This window comes from Bufo gargarizans, chromosome 10 (genome assembly GCF_014858855.1).
Source record: "Bufo gargarizans isolate SCDJY-AF-19 chromosome 10, ASM1485885v1, whole genome shotgun sequence".
NCBI classification, from domain to species: domain Eukaryota; kingdom Metazoa; phylum Chordata; class Amphibia; order Anura; family Bufonidae; genus Bufo; species Bufo gargarizans.
The window spans coordinates 112,691,186-112,710,728 of record NC_058089.1 but is presented as its reverse complement, the minus strand read 5'-3'; the positions used below and the strand labels follow the sequence as shown (position 1 = coordinate 112,710,728).

General features: G+C 46.8%; 1 protein-coding gene across 1 annotated transcript in view; it reads right to left on the bottom strand.

Annotated features, from left to right (window-relative positions):
• Window positions 1-1,549: 1,549 nt before the first annotated feature.
• ZNRF1 (zinc and ring finger 1) overlaps window positions 1,550-19,543 on the bottom strand; it is a 51,028-nt gene continuing 33,034 nt past the window's right edge. Inside the window, exons 3-5 of the mRNA XM_044270428.1 lie at window positions 8,453-8,558; window positions 4,588-4,677; window positions 1,550-3,575 (exon numbers count right to left, since the gene is read on the bottom strand). Coding sequence (XP_044126363.1) covers window positions 4,620-4,677; window positions 8,453-8,558 — 164 coding nt within the window. The 3' untranslated portion in view covers window positions 1,550-3,575; window positions 4,588-4,619. The remainder of the gene's footprint in view (window positions 3,576-4,587; window positions 4,678-8,452; window positions 8,559-19,543) is intronic.

Sequence of the window (19,543 nt, the reverse complement as noted above, 5' to 3'; positions counted from 1 at the left end):
TGGAAAATTCTGCTGCCACCTAGTGGTGACAATTTAAAATGCAATCTACAGGACAAAGCTAATTGATTTATTAAAACTAGGAAGCCATAAAGTCATTACTAGAGATGAGCGAATTTCAGGTTAGTTTTGGGGTAAAAAGTGAATTGCGTTATGGATTCCGTTACCACGGATTATAACGCAATTCTATGACTGAATGCCTTTAGAGGCATTCCGTCATAATAGAAGTCTATTGGTTGCATAACGGATCTGTACTGTTTCCGTTATGCAGGAGAGGACTCCCCTGCATAACGGGACGGATCTGTTTTGCAGTCCATAGACTTCTATTTTGACGGAAGGCATTCCGTCATAGAATTGCATTATGGTCCGTGGTAACGGAATCCATAACGCAAGTCACCTTTTACCACCAAACGAAGCGTGAATGTCAAAATATGAAATTCGCTCATCTCTAGTCATTACTTATAACAATAAGATTCCAACTCTTATATGAGAATAAAGAACCTGCATTAGTTTGAATTACTGTAATCTAGAAACATTACGACCTTATGTCTTCCGTGCCACAGCATTTCTAATAAATCTCAGCTTTCCTTTTCCATTTGATTTAACGCAATGCAATAAAAATGTGAGTGCTCAATGGCTCCAGTCCATCAGAAGTTACCAGTATGCACGTGGGCTGCCATATGGGAAAGCATACTCTACATTAGGGGTCCACAACAGTCACCACTCCAGCTGCATTCACTTCCACAGCCAAGCAATTGTAGCATGCTGGGAGTCAGTTTCCCCACAGCTGGCGGGTGCTGATCACCGCTCTAGACTGACATGCATGAAAACCGCAGGGAACATGCTGTATAATCATTAGCCAGAAAGAGCAGCTTCTGCCCCATGGCAAGGGGTGAAAATAAACATATGCCGGGGTGAGGTGATTTTTTCTTGGGGCAAATATCCACTTTTCCAACGGGACACTCCTTGGATTCACGTTCAATCTCCCACTCCGGCAAGTAGCCAGAATTTGGCTGTCCAACAATGTGTGGTCGAAAAGTGGAGCAATGTTCCTTGAAAGGGGTTAAATAAGATTAGAAAAACATGGCTGCCTTTTTCTAAAAACAGCCCTACACCTGTCCGCGGGTTGTGTGTGGCACTGCAGCTCATTCCATTCACTTCAAAGGAGCGGAGCTGCAATACCAAAGATCTCCCTTGGACAGGTGAGGAGCTGGTTTCTGGAAAGACGCTGCCATGTTTTTCTAATCCTGTGCAACCCCTCAATCTATGCAGTTGTCACCTTGTATTCTGCCTTAGATTGCAAGCTCTGAAACACAGGTTTCTATGGCAGGTCTCATAGGCTTGTAGGATGGTGGCAGTATTAATCCAGTATGTGTTAGTGTGCGACACTGCGAGGTAATGTATGAAAGCCTGGCACTTCTGACGTGCACATGGACTACATTGTAGGGGGCTCAAATTAAAACAGCAACACCCTTACCAGAAAGTAATGCAAACACAAGAAGAGTGCGACGAACGCCTGTCTCCAGGCAGATCAGTAATCGGCAGTCAGGAGTCCGTAAAGATCCATTCCTTTATTATAGAACAACAGATATACAACACAGTCCGCAGCTCATTTCCCACCCACGTTATAAAATTAACAAAAAAAATAAATATGAATGAAGTCACTACAGGGCAAATTATATTTGGCCGCTACAGCTTTCCCCGCCAAAAAAAAGTCCCCCCCCCTTGTATCCGCCCAACATAAGATAGGGGGGGCACTCCAGCAAGAATCAGACAGTGCAAACCCGTCCCCACGGTAACACTGACGGGAGGTAAAGAGCTATGTCATTTTAATTAGCTAGAATTAGATTACTGGGGGACGACGACGACATGCAAACTGAATCCAGGTGACGTCTGCTTAAATTGGCAATATCCATAGATTAGGTCTGTCCACCGAATGATGAAGAAAAAAAAAAAATTAAAAATGTATTGGCACCAATTTGCTCCCCAAATTCTTAAATTCTAACATAGCGAGTGCGCCCGCTCCCGCTCCCCCCCCCTCCCCCCTTTACCAGGGTGTAAACAGCATAAAATGTAAAAGGGAAGAGATTGCACTACGTGCACTGTCCACTAGGTGGCGATACGACACAGCACATTACAGTGGCCAGGCCTGTATAAAATCTAGATCATCTTTACAAGTGAGGAATCTGCTGCGTAGAAAAAACGAGGAGCAGACCTCGAATAAATACAACGTCCGACGTGAGCCGAGGATTCAAGCCTCGACTGCAAACCGAAACGGTGCAAAACTTTATTTGGCTAAGCTTGAGGGGGCATCGGTGTGGTAAAGCTAGTATGGGCTGGAGATATAGATTTTGTGGGATGACGGGCGATAATCACATACTCAGGACCCGTTCACTGTGGAGGGCATATGGCCAAAAGCAGATCCATCTGCGATGCTGCGAGTGATGAGGTTCCCCCCGTGCACCTTTCAGCCCTGCTAGAGACCGGTGATCGGCAACGATCAGTGCGGTGGCGTCTGTGTGCACAAAGGGTTAATAGGGTCACCTTTTAGGATGGGGGGCATCAATCCCCTATAATCCAGCACCTGCAGACAGAACAGCCTAAGTCGCCAAAATATACACAGGAAGTGAACACCGATAAGAACATCACGACTGCCCACCGAGCGAGAAAAATGAAGAGACCCCCAAAGCAAACGCCAACAACCGTCGAAGCGTGGCTCTCGGCCTCAATCCAGCATAAGTTACTTACATTATCTATTATAATAATATTATTACAGGAGTTGATGGGGAAAACAAACAATGAAAACGTGTGGGGGTTCCCATTTCACAACCCTGTATCTCTCAGCATAGTCACAATGGACCCTTACATTGTTTTCTCTCGTGTGCAAAAACCTCAAGTTGGCTGGAGATGACGTTACGGCAAGGCAGCCCAGTCCGTCAGCGCTCGCCATCAGCAAAGCTTTTAGTCTGGGAAGCACTGGGAAAGAAAAAAAAAAACAAACAAAAAACCCTGGTATAACCAAGACGCCAGGAAAGCCAACCAATGTGCCAACAGCACCCCTCCCCCCCCTCCATTTCTGGCGTTGTGCAGGATGGTCCCACCCTTGAAACGTTCAGTGCAAAGTGCCAGGAATTAAGTAGTATAAATGTTTGTCTCATGGCATTGCAGGTGACCATATATACCCGGCGGGGTCACCAGGGTTGAAGAGGGGATTCACATTCTCTTCCATTGACCTTCCTTTGCTCTTTCCCCCCCTCCAATCCGTGAACTCCACCGACAAAGGGCACAAGTGGCGTTGACTTAAGACCTCTCAGCATCCTCGACCTGGTAGGAGCGGCCCGTGAAAAGACACGCCGACTTCGGCCTTCTCCCCCTTTCCGACGCCTTCTCCCCACGAGCATTTAAAGATGATGATGGGAAGAGTCTTCAGTTTGGCTTTTGTTATTCCCCGAATCTTCAGTCTTGTAAAACTGAAGGTGCGCATGAAGGAGGGGGCGAGTGTGGAAAGCAGTTCAGACAACTCTGGAAGGACGCAGATTCCAGTCTCTGTGATCCTAAAGAGGGCGAAACCCAGTGCTCTGAAAATCGGAAGAGGAGATGACACCGGTGAGTGGGAAATCTACAGGTAAGTCACATCATGCAGGACAGAAATAGAGACGCGTGCCAAAGCAACAAAGAGGTAGGGAAAGGGCGACAGGTCAGGAGTCCTCATCAGAGGGGGTCCTGCCACAAGTTGCAAGTCTATAGGGGGTGCAGGCAACACTTGGGCTGGACGTCAACAGGACAGCCGCGCAACACCCACAGCAGTCAGCAGCCGCGCAACACCCACAGCAGTCAGCAGCCGCGCAACACCCACAGCAGTCAGCAGCCACTCAAGTTAATGGAGGCATTACCTACAAATTCATGTGGCCATTGGGTGGAAGGGGTCGTAGCCACCATGTGGAAACTGTCTTGAATAGGCATTCCCATCTGGACATTTATAGCATATGCACAGAATGGGAACTCGAGCATAAGCGTCCACCTCTCTATTCACAGTGAGGACACGACTCCAGAGATGAGACCCCTACCTATCGGACATTTAGGCTGGGGCTACATGGCGATCTTGGATGCGACACTCTAGAATCACTGTGTAGCAGTGCAGCCTTAGAAACTAATGGGGTTGCAGTGCACTACCATGCAAACCTTAGAATTACGGCCTTAGAATTGCAAAAAAGATGACCCTGCTCGACTTCTTTGCAATTCTAGGGTTGCAATAGCTTCGCTTGTCATGCATGCGACACCATTCATGATATGTGCCACCCCCTTGGTTCTTTCAATTTTGCTTTCCTTTAAAGCAATTTGGACACATGCATGCCAAAGCCAAGCCGAGTGTGCATGTGGATGGAGGGGCCGGGAGAGATAGCCAACGGCTAAACAGGTGTATCTGACATGTATGACCAGCCGTACAAGTCTAATGAATTGCAATACAGGCTTGTCAAGATGTAGCATCAGCAAAGCTACCTGACTGACCGAAGGCCACATGAAGAATAGGAGCCTCAGGGGAAGACGTGCAGCGTGAAAGGAAGGGGTGGGGGTGTCATAAGTACATACCTTAAGAGAAAGTCAGCCAGAATGGCCGCAGGTCAATCAGAAGGGTGCTCTGGACAACACCTGTTCACCTCAAACCAGGAATCTATACAGCTGAGAGAGAAAAGAGACATCATGAAGGCCCAACACAGAACCAACAGACAAGTAAAAAGTCAGGCTTCGTCTTGCGGTCAAAGAAATTATTATTATTTTTTTATTATTATTATAGCGCCATACATCCCAAAGCGCTATACATATGATAATGGTGCACATACATAATACAGACAATTGCACTAAGCATGAACAAGACGAGTTACAAACTAGTACAGAAGGAGAGAGGGCCCTGCCTGTGAGGGCCTACAATATACATGGTATGGGAGAAGGACACAGGTGCGGGTGAAGTTGGTCATGGCCTTAGAGGCAGCAGGGTCACTGGTTGTAGGCTTGTCTGAAGAGGTGGGTTTTCAGGTTTCTTTTAAAGGATTCCACTGTAGGTGAGAGTCTGATATGTTGGGGTAGCGAGTTCCAGAGTGTGGGGGATGCACGGGAGAAATCTTGGAGGCGATTGTGGGAAGAGGTGATAAGAGGAGAGGCGAGAAGGAGGTCTTGTAAGGATTGGAGATAGCGTGTGAGGATGTATCGAGAAAGTAGCTCAGATGTAGGGAGGGGACAGGTAGTGGACGGCCTTGTATGTATTTGTTAGTATTTTGAACTGAATTGTAATGGGGAGCCAGTGAAGTGATTGGTAGAGGGGAGAGGCAGAGGAGGACAGGGTGGATTAGTCGTGCAGCAGAGTTGAGGATAGATTGGAGGGGTGCAAGAGTGCTAGATGGAAGGGGAGAATGTTGCAGTAATCTAGGTGAGAGATGATGAGGGCATGTACAAACATTTTCGCAGACTCCAAGTTGAGGAAAGCGCGGATGTGGGAGATATTTGAGTTGGAGTCAGCAGGTGGTGGAAAGGGCTTGGATGTGCGGTCGGAAGCAGAGAGCAGAACCCAAGGTCACTCCAAAGGCAGCGGACTTGGTTGATCGGGGAGAGTGTGCAGCCATTGATTGTGATAGATGGGGGGGGGTTGAGCAAGATGGGGGAAAGATGATGAATTCTGTTTTATCCATGTTAAGTTTTAGAAAAAGAGGGGAAGGAGGATATGGAAGATAGGCATTGTGGGATTCTGGATAGTAAGGTGGTGATGTCTGGACCAGAGAGGTAGATTTGTGTGTAGTCAGCATAAAAGTGATACTGAAAGCCATGGGACTCCATGAGCTGTCCCAGGCTGAAGGTGTAGATAGAGAAGAGCAGGGGTCCTAGGACAGAGCCTTGCGGGACATGAACAGAGAGGGAATGAGACGAGGAGGTGGTTTGAGAGTGGGAGATGCTAAATGTCCGCTCTGTGAGATATGATGTGATCCAGGAGAGGGCCAGGTCAGTGATGCCAAGAGATGAGAGAGTTTGTAACAGAAGGGAGTGGTCGACAGCGTCAAAGGCAGAGGACAGGTCAAGGAGAAGGAGGACAGAGTAATGTTTTTTGGTTTTGGCTGTTAGTAGGTCATTGGCAACTTTGGTGAGGGCAGTCTCAGTGGAGTGGTGGGGTCGGAAGCCAGATTGTAGCCGGTCAAAGAGGGAGCAGGAGGAGAGGTGGGAGGACAGTTCAGAATGGACATGTTGCTCAAGTAGCTTTGAGGCATACGGAAGAAGTGATATGGGGCTATAACTGGACAAAGCAGATGGGTCAAGTGAAGGCTTTTTGAGGATGGGTGCAATGGTAGCATGTTTAAAAGCAGAGGGGAAGACACCAGAGGTTAGTGAGTTAGGGCTGGGATAAACACTGTGGTGAGGTTATAGATGAGGTGGGATGGGATCGGGTCAAGTGCACAGGTGGCGAGATGTGATGTGGAGAGTAGAGTGGAGTCTTTCTTCTGTTTTGGGAGAAGGGGACCGAGCAGTTGTGTAGAGGGTCTGTGGGGACTGTGCACTGAAGCTTTCTCTGATGTTGACGATCCTTTGTTTAAAGTATGTGGCAAAGTCCTCAGCTGAGAAGAGAGGGTGGGGGCGCTGGGGGACGGAGAAGGCTGTTATAAGTGTTAAAAAGTTGTTTAGGGCTGTGGGACAGGGAAGATATGAGAGATGAGAAGTCGCCTATTTTACATCAGCGAGTGGGGAATTTGAAAATGAGGAGGGATTGCTTTTATGTGGTGAAGTGATCCTTAGAAGGTGATTTCTTCCATCGCTGCTCAGCAGCCCTGGAAGCTTGTCTGAGTTTTTTTGGTCAGGTTGGTGTGCCAGGGTTGTCTGTTTGAGTTTTGTTGTGTGTGAGGGGGGCAACAATGTCCAGAGCTGTACTTATTGTGGTGTCAAAGGGTGGTGGCAGTATCTGGGTCTTTGAGGGAACAAATGGTAAGAGCGGCAGAAGAGTCAGAAAGCAAGCGAAAGTCGAGATGTTTAAGGTTCCTTCAGGGGGGTGTTAGTGTGTGGACCGGGGGAGCAGCAGAAGAGACCAGTGAAGAGAAGGAGAGTAGGTTGTGGTCGGATAGGGGGAGAGGCGAACTAGAAAGGTTATATAGGGAGCAGAGGCGGGTAAAGAAAAGATCCAGAGTGTGACCATCTCTGTGGGTGGGAGGTAAAGACTACTGTGAGAGGCCGAAGTAGGAAGAGAGTGATAGGAGTTTAGAGGCGGCTGAGTGGCAGGTGTTAATAGGGATGTTAAAGTCAACCATGATGATAGTGGGGATGTCGGCAGAAAGAAAGTGTAGGAGCCAGGTGTTAAAGTGGTCAAGAAAGACTGTGGCTGAGCCTGGGGGGCAGTAAATGACAGCTACTTGGAGGGAGAGTAGATGCGAACAGAGTGTACTTCAAATGAAGTGATGCAGGGTGGCAGTGGAATTGGGCTGTAGGAGCAGGTGTCTGATAGAAGACCAACTCTTCCACCATGTTTGCAGCCGGGGCAGGGGGTGTCAGTGAAATGAAATCCGCTACAACAGAGTGCAGCAGGGGAGGAGGCGTCAGAGGGTGTCAGCCACGTTTCTGTGAGACCCAGAAAGGAAAGTTTGAGAGATGAAGAGGTCATAAATGTAGGAGAGTTTGTTACAGAGTGTGCATTCCATAATGCTCCTGCAAGAGAATTTTTCCTGCAAATTTTTTTCTTACATAGTTGCCTATCCTGAGCTGAAGACTAGTGTTGAGCGAACTTGTGTTTTAAAGTTCGGGGTACAAGGTTGGGGTTATCCAAGAACTCCGTTATGGATTCCGCTATGGATAACTTATGGTCCATGGTAGCAGAATCCATAACGGAATTCTTAGATAACCCGAACCTTGTACGCCGAACTTGAAAACACAAGTCTCCCCACTGGAGACCTGACAACCTGAGGCACCCCGATTGCTAGGGACACGTTGTTTGAGAACCCACAAAATCATGTAGTTGCTAAGGCGTGTATGCCTAGCAGCCAGATGGTGTAGCCCAACTCTGAATTGGCACGGGACTGACAGGTGAAAATCATCCTGAAGCCATGCCAACCCCATACCAGGGGATGTGAAACCCAGCTACAGCAATACAGACAGCGTCCTCAGCACACAAGGGGTTAAGAGCGAATCAGCGAGCCCCATCGCTCGTGAGTAATTACCCCCAGGCCAGTTTATTGGACAGGAGACTGCAAGTACAAGCCAGGTTACTACAGTAACACCCATGGCACCGGGCCGGGACGGGCGCCAGGTTACCAGGGCGACGTGTCAGCAACCCAGCACAATGGCATTTACCAAATGAGGAAGCTCCAGACTGCCAGAACTCAAAATATACACAAACCGGGCGGAAGCAGGTGGGGCTTTAAAGGAGACTGCGACCAGAACACGAGTGCAAAGGGTTAAGCCTACAGGGGCTGCGGGGGTCTCCTACCTTTTGTGGTAAATGCACAGGCAGGGGAGTCTGGCTATTGTATCCCCCTGTGAGAGCTCTTCCAGGCAGATGACACACTCGCCGGCATCCCGCGTTAAAACATCATCTGCAGAGGAAGCAAAAAGAAAAATCAAGAAATTATTGCTTCAAAGAAAAGATTTGCAGCCTGCAACTGGTGGGAAACTACAATTCCCAACATCTGAGAGCTGTAGTTTCCAAACACCCTGAGAGATAGGTTGACTATACCTATAGATTGAGACATTTAGCTTGTAGCACCCCTGAAGTAAACCTCATGCCTTACACTGGGGCCTCCAGAGCTGCATTCATAATTCTGCTGAACCTAGAGGCTGCAGGATTGCACAGCTTACTGCAGGTCTATACAGTGTGTAATGAAGGAGGTGCAATCTTCACACCAGGCGTTGTACACTCGTCATCTGCAAAAACCCACAGCTCCCAGAATGCAACGTGAGGAAGTGCAAAGCATGGTGGGAGTGTGAACAAGCTGTGACGAGCATGTGTCAAGGTTTGGGCAAAAGGTCCACGTCACTGCACATCATTCAGCTCTAAATTTTGCAGTGGGTGGAAAGTATGGCCCATTGGTGAGCGCCCCGGTGGTACATTGGGTCAGGTGAGATAATGCAGGTTTCTACCATACAGCTGGAAGGGACGAGTGCACTGTGATCTGATCTATGCAAAACCACCACATAATCCAGGGCAATGTATATATAGACAGCTCGAGCTGTGCCCAGGAGCTGACATTCACCCTGCCTCTGACAGACTGCAGTGAATAGCACTTGTATGAGGGTGGATCTATTCTGGCTGAGTTACTGGGTCATTAGTCTCCAGCAGAGAGAAGCAGGGAGTCCGCGGGTGGTAGCTGGAAGCCCATTTGTCAGCCGAGCTATTTGTAGCCCTCGTTCAGATGAAACCAGTACAAGTGACACAGATACCAGCTGCTGCAGGAACACTACTCCAGTCTAACCAGCTCCTGCATTAGTGGGCACAATAGAAGTGTGCCCGCTGCTATAAACCTGGCCCAATCTGCACCAGCCGTCTGTGTAAGGCTCCATTCAAACGTCTGTAACGTGTTTTGCGGATCTGCAAAACACAGACAGCGTAAATGTGCGTTCCGCATTTTGCGGACCGCACATTGCCGGCACTAATAGAATATGCCTATTCTTGTCCTCAATTGCGGAGAAGAATAGGACATGTTCTATTTTTTTTGGGGGGGGGGGGGGGGGGGGGGGAGAAATGCGGTCTGCATGTCCGGAGCCGGGCCGCACATTGTGCGGCCCCATAGAGATTAATGGGTCCGCAATTCCGTTCCGCAAAATGCGGAATTAAATTACGGCTGTGTGAATGGACCCTAATCCATGATCTTCCAGATCACACAGGCCAATAATGTATCATTGTATTACCAGCACAGAGCCCTATGCCCCCGCCCCCCCCCACCTCAAATGGGACGTCCCCGAGAGACCGCCAGCGTGGGGGGCCATCCCTGAGAGAGACAGTCGATGCAGGTGGCCCATCCCTGAGAAAACCAAATACTGGCAAACGACCCTGTTTCGGTAGGACCAGCCAGCCGCTTAATGTGTTTGGGGGCCTCCTGAGCTTGCCATAAGGAGATAGAAGGACCAGGCAGTTGGTTTTCAACATGTCTATTCCTTCTGTCCAAGAGGAGTTATTTCATTCAAGAGGAGCCCTTTCATTCCTGCCATTAACCCCTTCATGACTGCCATACAGCTATATACGTGCTAATTATACATGCCCTGTGCAGCTAGCACGTATATAAACTAGGGATCGACCGATTATCGGATTTACCGATATTATCGGCCGATATTCAGGATTTTGAACACTATCGGTATCGGCATCTATTTTGCCGATATTCCGATAGTGTATGGGGAACACAGATCGCGCTGCTGACAGCGCTCTCCGTGTTCCCCTTAGCAGCACAGGGGAGAAGGAAGAAGTGTCTCCTCCCCCTGTGCTGCCGCCAATGTAAGGACAGGGGACAGGAGGAGGGGAGGAGCTATGGCCACTGCTCCACCAATGAAGATTAATCTATCATTCATTCATATACAGGAGGCGGGAGCTGCAGGATCACATAGCCGGCTCCCGGCCTCTATGAGCTGTAGCTGCGATCTGCGGTAGTTAACTCCTCAGGTGCCGCGGATCGCAGCTACTGCTCATAGAGGTCGGGAGCCGGCTATGTGATTCTGCAGCCAGCTCCCGCCTCCTGTATAGTAATAAATGTGAGATTAAGCTTCATTGGTGGCGCAGTGCGCCCCCCCAAGCCCCCCAGTATCAGACATTGGTGGCGCAGTGCGCCCCCCCAGTATTAAGCATTGGTGGCGCAGTGCGCCCCCCTCCCCCCCAGTATTAAGCAGTGGTGGCACATAGGGCCCCCCCACCCCAGTCGCAGTGCGCCCCTCCACAGGATCCCCTCTCCCTTGCTCCTCCGATCGGAGCCCCAGCAGTGTAATGCTGGGGCTCCGATCGGTTACCATGGCAGCCAGGACGCTATTGAAGCCCTGGCTGCCATGATAAGCTCCATGCTGCTGTGTGCACAGAGCACACAGCAGCAGGGACAGTGTGAGCTCCTATTCACCCTGATAGATCTCTATCAGGGTGAATAGGACAAGGGTTCTAGTCCCTAAGGGGGCTAAAAGTTAGTTAAAAAAAAAAAAGTTACAAAAAAATAATAAAAACACCAAAATATTAAATATAAATGAAAAAGAAAGAAAGATTTACAAAAAAAAATACACATTAACAATAAACATTAATTTTCAGCAGATTTGTGGGAATTATTTTTTTTTTTTTTCAAAAATGAAAATTCCCAGAATATCGGTATAAATTATCAGCCATCGGCCTGAAAGTTCACAAATTATCGGTATCGGCCCTAAAAAATCAATATCGGTCGATCCCTAATATAAACGTTATGGCACCTTGTTAATCCTAGTGCTGCAAAGCGCTTGAATTAAAGCTTCTGCCCCTGCACTGCTGCGGTCACGGACAGCACACAGTCCAGTAATGCCAGCAAGGGACCAGAGTGGTCCCTTGCCGACGATCTCTCAGATTGGTTAGTCTGTGCAGAGTAACCAAATCGGATCGTGGCAGTATTAAAATGCCGATTTCAGGCTCTGATCTGCACTCTAAAGATCAGAGCCTGAAATCAGGTACCATATCCTCCGTGCCCCCAATATGTGAGCCCTCTGCCCCGATCTGTGCCCCCTTCCTCCAGATTCGCCAGGCTGCCCCATCCATGTCCCCTCCTCAGCCCTCATCTGAGCCCCCTTATGCGGTCCCTCTTCTGTATCTAATGGAGGCGGCTCTGTTCCTGAGCCGCCATCATCAGCGAATGTCAGCTGTATGCTGACACTCTGCTGTAACCCCTTAGATGACGCTCTCAGTGGCATTCAAGGAGTTAACAGAAGGAGGGGTCTCCCTCTCTCAACCATTGGGCTGCAGCACTGCGATGGCAGCGGCCCGATGGTTGCCATGGCAACCAGACGCCTTGCCATCAGTGTAAAACTGATAGTATTATACTTTACAATGCAAGAGCATTGCAAAGTACAGTACAGCCATCAGCCCCACTGGATCTTCAAGATCCAAGTGGGACTTGAAAAATAAAAATAAAAAAATTGGTAAATTCTAAATAAAATAGCCTTTACCTATACCCGCTCATTTATAAGAGATTAACCACTTCAGCCCCGCTAGGTGAAACCCCCTTCATGACCAGGCCACTTTTTACACTTCGGCACTACACTCCTTTCACCGTTTATCGCTCGGTCATGCAACTTACCACCCAAATGAATTTTACCTCCTTTTCTTCTCACTAATGGAGCTTTCATTTGGTGGTTTTTTATTGCTGCTGACATTTTTACTTTTTTTGTTATTAATCAAAATATAACGATTTTTTTGCAAAAAAATGACATTTTTCACTTTCAGCTGTGAAATTTTGCAAAAAAAAAAACGACATCCATATATAAATTTTTCGCTAAATTTATAGTTCTACATGTCTTTGATAAAAAAAAAATGTTTGGGCAAAAAAAAAATGGTTTGGGTAAAAGTTATAGCATTTACAAACTATGGTACAAAAATGTGAATTTCCGCTTTTTGAAACGGCTCTGATTTTCTGAGCACCTGTCATGTTTCCTGAGGTTCTACAATGCCCAAACAGTATAAATACCCCACAAATGACCCCATTTCGGAAAGTAGACACCCTAAGGTATTCGCTGATGGGCATAGTGAGTTCATAGAACTTTTTATTTTTTGTCACAAGTTAGCGGAAAATGATGATGATTTTTATTTTTTTTATTTTTTCTTACAAAGTCTCATATTCCACTAACTTGCGACAAAAAATAAAAAAATTCTAGGAACTCGCCATGCCCCTCACAGAATACCTTGGGGTGTCTTCTTTCCAAAATGGGGTCACTTGTGGCGTAGTTATACTGCCCTGGCAATTTAGGGGCCCATATGTGTGAGAAGAACTTTGCAATCAAAATGTGTAAGAAATGACCGGTGAAATCCGAAAGGTGCACTTTGGAATATGCGCCCCTTTGCCCACCTTGGCAGCAAAAAAGTGTGACACATCTGGTATCGCCGTACTCAGGAGAAGTTGGGGAATGTGTTTTGGGGTGTCATTTTACATATACCCATGCTGGGTGAGAGAAATATCTTGGCAAAAGACAACTTTTCCCATTTTTTTTATACAAAGTTGGCATTTGACCAAGATATTTTTCTCACCCAGCATGGGTATATGTAAAATGACACCCCAAAACACATTCCCCAACTTCTCCTGAGTACGGCGATACCAGATGTGTGACACTTTTTTGCTGCCAAGGTGGGCAAAGGGGCGCATATTCCAAAGTGCACCTTTCGGATTTCACCGGTCATTTCTTACACATTTTGATTGCAAAGTTCTTCTCACACATATGGGCCCCTAAATTGCCAGGGCAGTATAACTACGCCACAAGTGACCCCATTTTGGAAAGAAGACACCCCAAGGTATTCCGTGAAGGGCACGGCGAGTTCCTAGAATTTTTTATTTTTTGTCACAAGTTAGCGGAAAATGATGATTTCTTTTTTTTTCTCTTTTTTCCTTACAAAGTCTCATATTCCACTAACTTGCAACAAAAAATAAAAAATTCTAGGAACTCGCCATGCCCCTCACGGAATACCTTGGGGTGTCTTCTTTCCAAAATGGGGTCACTTGTGGCGTAGTTATACTGCCCTGGCAATTTAGGGGCCCATATGTGTGAGAAGTACTTTGCAATCAAAATCTGTAAAAAATGACCGGTGAAATACGAAAGGTGCACTTTGGAATATGCGCCCCTTTGCCCACCTTGGCATCAAAAAAGTGTCACACATCTGGTATCGCCGTACTCAGGAGAAGTTGGGGAATGTGTTTTTGGGTGTCATTTTACATATACCCATGCTGGGTGAGAGAAATATCTTGGCAAAAGACAACTTTTCCCATTTTTTTATACAAAGTTGGCATTTGACCAAGATATTTTTCTCACCCAGCATGGGTATATGTAAAATGACACCCCAAAACACATTCCCCAACTTCTTCTGAGTACGGCGATACCAGATGTGTCACACTTTTTTGCAGCCTAGATGCGCAAAGGGGCCCAAATTCCTTTTAGGAGGGCATTTTTAGACATTTGGATCCCAGACTTCTTCTCACGCTTTAGGGCCCCTAAAAAGCCAGGGCAGTATAAATACCCCACATGTGACCCCACTTTGGAAAGAAGACACCCCAAGGTATCCAATGAGGGGCCTGGCAAGTTCATCGAATTTTTTTTTTTTTCCGCATAAGTTAGCGGAAATTGATTTTTTTTTTGTTTTTTCTCACAAAGTCTCACTTTCCGCTAACTTAGGACAAAAATTTCAATCTTTCATGGACTCAATATGCCCCTCAGCAAATACCTTGGGGTGTCTTCTTTCCAAAATGGGGTCAGTTGTGGGGTGTTTGTACTGCCCTGGCATTTGAGGGTCTCCGCAATCATTACATGTATGGCCAGCATTAGGAGTTTCTGCTATTCTCCTTATATTGAGCATACAGGTAATGAGATTTTTTTTTCCGTTCAGCCTCTGGGCTGAAAGAAAAAAATGAACGGCACAGATTTCTTCATTCGCATCGATCAATGTGGATGAAAAAATCTCTGCCAAAAAAAAAAAATGGAGGGGAAAGGCGTCTGCCAGGACATAGGAGCTCCGCCCTACATCCATACCCACTTAGCTCGTATGCCCTGGCAAACCAGATTTCTCCATTCGCATCAATCGATGTGGATGAATAAATCATTGCCGGGATTTTATATATATTATATATATATATATATATATATATATATATATATATATATATATATATATATATATATATATATATATATATATATATATACACATATACACACAAAATGCTTGCCAAAGCATAGGAACGCCGCCTCCTCCTCAGCTCGTATGCCTTGGCAAACGTATCTGTCACTGCAGAGTAGAAATCTCGTCTTGCAGCGCCGCATACACCGACTTGCGTGTAATCTGACAGCAGCGCAATGCTTCTGTCAGAATGCACATCGGTGCTGCAGCTAGTAGATCGGTTGGTCCACCTGGAAGGTAAAAAGACAAAAAAAAAAAAAAGAAAAAACCAGGCCACAACGCAATAATTTTATTAACTTTGGAACAGAACATGTAACTTTTGGAACTAAACATTAACCTGTTTGCTTACCTGTTTTTTTTTTTTTTGTTTTTTTACCTTTATAGAACAAACCTCTCCTTCCCCATGGGTCAATGTGCAAAGCGCAAATCGCCCAAAGATGTGGCGAAGTGCGTTATGCACTTTGTCCCATGTGAAAGGAGACGTTTGCAGCAGCTGTGAGTGAATGGGCCCTAATAGCCCTGTGTGCCTATCCTGGTGAGATGTGATCCCTATGCTAGGTGTACCTGTGTGTGGTACTTTCGGAAACACTCCCCTAAGCATAGGGCAGGGTGGTCGGGACAGTCAGGACAGAAATAACGGGTGTCACGCCTTATTCCACTCCTGCTACAGACACAACATTTTTTTCGGGGTGGCGGTCGGTTTGAGGTACCAGCAACGACACTGGGGAAGTGTCGCTCGTGTAGACGGCTAACTACACTGGTGGATGGGGCCACGGAACCTCCTGGATACAGGAGGTTCGCGATGATCTCTTCCTGAAATTTGAGGAAGGATCCAGTTCTCCCAGCCTTACTGTAGAGAACAAAACTATTGTACAGAGCCAATTGAATTAAATATACAGACACCTTCTTATACCAGCGTCTGGTGCGTCGGGAAACTAAATACGGAGCCAACATCTGGTCATTGAAGTCGACCCCTCCCATGTGGAGGTTATAGTCGTGGACTGAGAGGGGCTTTTCAATGACACGGGTTGCTCGCTCAATTTGGATTGTCGTGTCTGCGTGAATGGAGGAGAGCATGTAAACGTCACGCTTGTCTCTCCATTTCACCGCGAGCAGTTCTTCGTTACACAGTGCGGCCCTCTGCCCCCTTGCAAGACGGGTGGTAACGAGCCGTTGGGGGAAGCCCGCGCGACTAGTTCGCGCGGTACCACAGGCGCCAATCCGTTCTAGAAACAAATGCCTAAAGAGGGCCACACTTGTGTAAAAATTGTCCACATAAAGATGGTACCCCTTGCCGAATAAGGGTGACACCAAGTCCCAAACTGTCTTCCCACTGCTCCCCAGGTAGTCAGGGCAACCGACCGGCTCCAGGGTCTGATCTTTTCCCTCATAGACCCGAAATTTGTGGGTATAGCCTGTGGCCCTTTCACAGAGCTTATACAATTTGACCCCATACCGGGCGCGCTTGCTTGGGATGTATTGTTTGAAGCCAAGGCGCCCGGTAAAATGTATTAGGGACTCGTCTATGCAGATGTTTTGCTCAGGGGTATACAAATCTGCAAATTTCTGGTTGAAATGGTCTATGAGGGGCCGAATTTTGTGGAGCCGGTCAAAAGCAGGGTGGCCCCTGGGACGGGAGGCGGTGTTGTCGCTAAAGTGCAGGAAACGCAGGATGACCTCAAATCGTGTCCTGGACATGGCAGCAGAGAACATGGGCATGTGATGAATTGGGTTCGTGGACCAATATGACCGCAATTCATGTTTTTTTGTCAGGCCCATGTTGAGGAGGAGGCCCAGAAAAGTTTTAAATTCGGAAACTTGGACTGGTTTCCACCGGAAAGGCTGGGCATAAAAGCTTTCCGGGTTAGCGGTGATAAATTGTGTGGCATACCGGTTTGTCTCTGCCACGACTAAGTCTAAAAGCTCCGCAGTCAAGAACAGCTCAAAAAATCCCAGGGCCGAACCGATCTGAGCCGTCTCAACCCGAACTCCAGACTGGGCGGTGAAAGGGAAAACTACGGGTGCGGCTGAAGTTGGGGACTGCCAATCAGGGTTTGCCAGCACCTCTAGGGGCTCTACGGGCACGTCTTTGCGGTGGCTGCGACGGGGTCACTACTGCACGTGCCACCGTACCAGCTTCAACTGCCCTTCTGGTGCTCGCTACTTCACCAGGTTGTACGGCAGTGCTGGTACTAGGTCCAGGAAGGGCTGGGCTGCTGGTGTATGCCTCACCACGTAATCCGACAGCACCAGCCCCACTCTGCTGCTCTTGAAGCGGATCCTGCGGTCTAGCGACACGGGGCCGGGTACGCCTGGTGCTATCAGGGACCTCAGCCTCCTCGTCCGAACTTTGGGTCAGAGAGCCACTGCTTTCTACAGGTTCGTATTCTGACCCGCTGGATTCATCAGATGAGGGTTCCCACTCCTCATCCGACTGGGTCAGAAGCCTGTAGGCCTCTTCAGAGGAATACCCCCTGTTTGACATGTGGGCAACTAAATTTAGGGGTATTCCCTGAGACTACCCAAGAAAAAAAAAGCAAGCCTGTCTTACAAAGGGGAGGCTAGCGAAGTACCGGAGGCTGCTGCGGTTGATAAAAAATATCAAAACTGATTTTTTTATCGCCGCAGTGCGTGTAAAGTGAATGTGCAGTGATCAAAAAAAAATAATTTTTGGTCACTGCGGTGGGGCGGGTGTGGGCGAACGCACGTGTGGGCGACCGATCAGGCCTGATCGGGCAAACACTGCGTTTTGGGTGGAGGGCGAACTAAAGTGACACTAGTACTATTATAGATCTGACCGTGATCAGTTTTGATCACTTTCAGATACTATAAAAGTACAAATGCTGATTAGCGATACGCTAATCAGCGAATAACGGACTGCGGTGCGGTGGGCTGGGCGCTAACTGATCGCTAACTACCTAACCAAGGGACCTAAACTATACCTAAAACCTAACGGTCAATAACAGTGAAAAAAAAAAGTGACAGTTTGCACTGATCACTTTTTTCCTTTCACTAGTGATTGACAGGGGGGGATAAAAGGGGTGATCTGGGGGCTAAATGTGGTGTGGTGGGTACTCACAGTAAAGATGTGCTCCTCTGCTGGAACCAACCGACCAAAAGAAGGAGCAGAGGAGCACAGCAGCCATATAACCCCATCATATTTACTAATATGTGGGGTTATATGCCTGCTGATTGGATTTTTTAAAAATCAGCAGCCTGCCAGCCAATGATCGTGGCCGGCAGGCTGCTGACGAAATAGTCTTCTGCGAAATGCCGGCCCGCGATGCGCATGCGCGGGCCGGCTGTGACGTAATCTCGCGTCTCGCGAGAGGACGCGCCGATGCGTCCAGGAGGAACTAAACAACCACCTCCCGGACGCATCGGTGCGTACAGTGGTCGGGAGGTGGTTAAAAAAATAGAAAAAATAAATAAAAAAATACACATTAGGTATCGACCCGTAACGTCCAGCTCTATAAATATATCACATGATCCACCCTGTCCGATAAACACCATAAAAAAAATTAAAAGTTGCAAAAAAAAAAAAGCCATTTTTGGCACTTTACATCACAAAAAGTGCAACACCAAGCGATCAAAAAGGCATATGTACCAGAAAATGGTACCAATAAAACCATCACCTCATCCCGCAAGAAATGAGCCCCTATATAAGAAAATAGCTAAAAAACAAAAACAAAAAAACAAACACTATAGCTCTTAGAACGTGGAGACACTAAAACATTTTGTTTCAAATATGCTATTATTGTGAAATCAAATTTAAAAAAGTATACATATTAGGTATCACCGCGTCCGTAACAACCAGCTCTATAAAAATAAACATGACCTAACCCCTCAGCTGAACACCATAAAAAAATAAAAATAAAAAGACAGTGCCAAAAAAGCCATTTTTTGGTTACCGCGCCTCTCATAAAACGTAATAGAGCAATAAAAAAAAAACATGTACCCCAAATTAGTACCAATAAAACTGGCACCTTATCCCCTAGTTTCCAAAATGGGGTCATTTTTTGGGAGTTCCTACTGTAAGGGGGCATCAGGGGGCTTCAAATGGGACATGCCAGCTAAAACCCAGTCCAGCAAAATCTGCCTTCTTCTGTGCCCTTACATCAGTTAACGACCACATGTGGGGTGTTTCTGTAAACGGCAGAATCAGGGTAATAAAAATTGGCGTTTTATTTGGCCGTTAACCGTCGATGTGTTAAAGAAAAAAAATTGATAAAAATTGAAAATCTGCCCAAAAAGTGGAATTTAGACATTTCATCTCCATTTTCCTTTAATTCTTGTGGAACACCTAAAGGGTTAACAAAGTTTGTAAAATCAGTTTTGAGTAACTTGAGGGGTGTAGTTTCTACAATGGGGTCATTTATAGGGGGTTTCCACTATGTAAGCCCCACAAAGTGACTTTAGACCTGAACTGGTCCTTAAAAAGAAGTTTAGAAGTTTTAAGAACATTTCCAAAACCCAAGCCTGCTAATGTTCTAAAAAATTAAAATGACATTTACAAAATGATGCCAACATAAAGTAGACATATGGGGAATGTTAAGTAATAAATATTTTATGAGGTATCACTTTCCGTTTTAAAAGCCGGGAAATTGAGACTTAGAAGATTGCTAATTTTTTCCAAATTTTGGGTAAATTTGGGATTTTTTCATAAATAAAAGGTGAACTATATTGACTGAAATTTATGACTGTCAT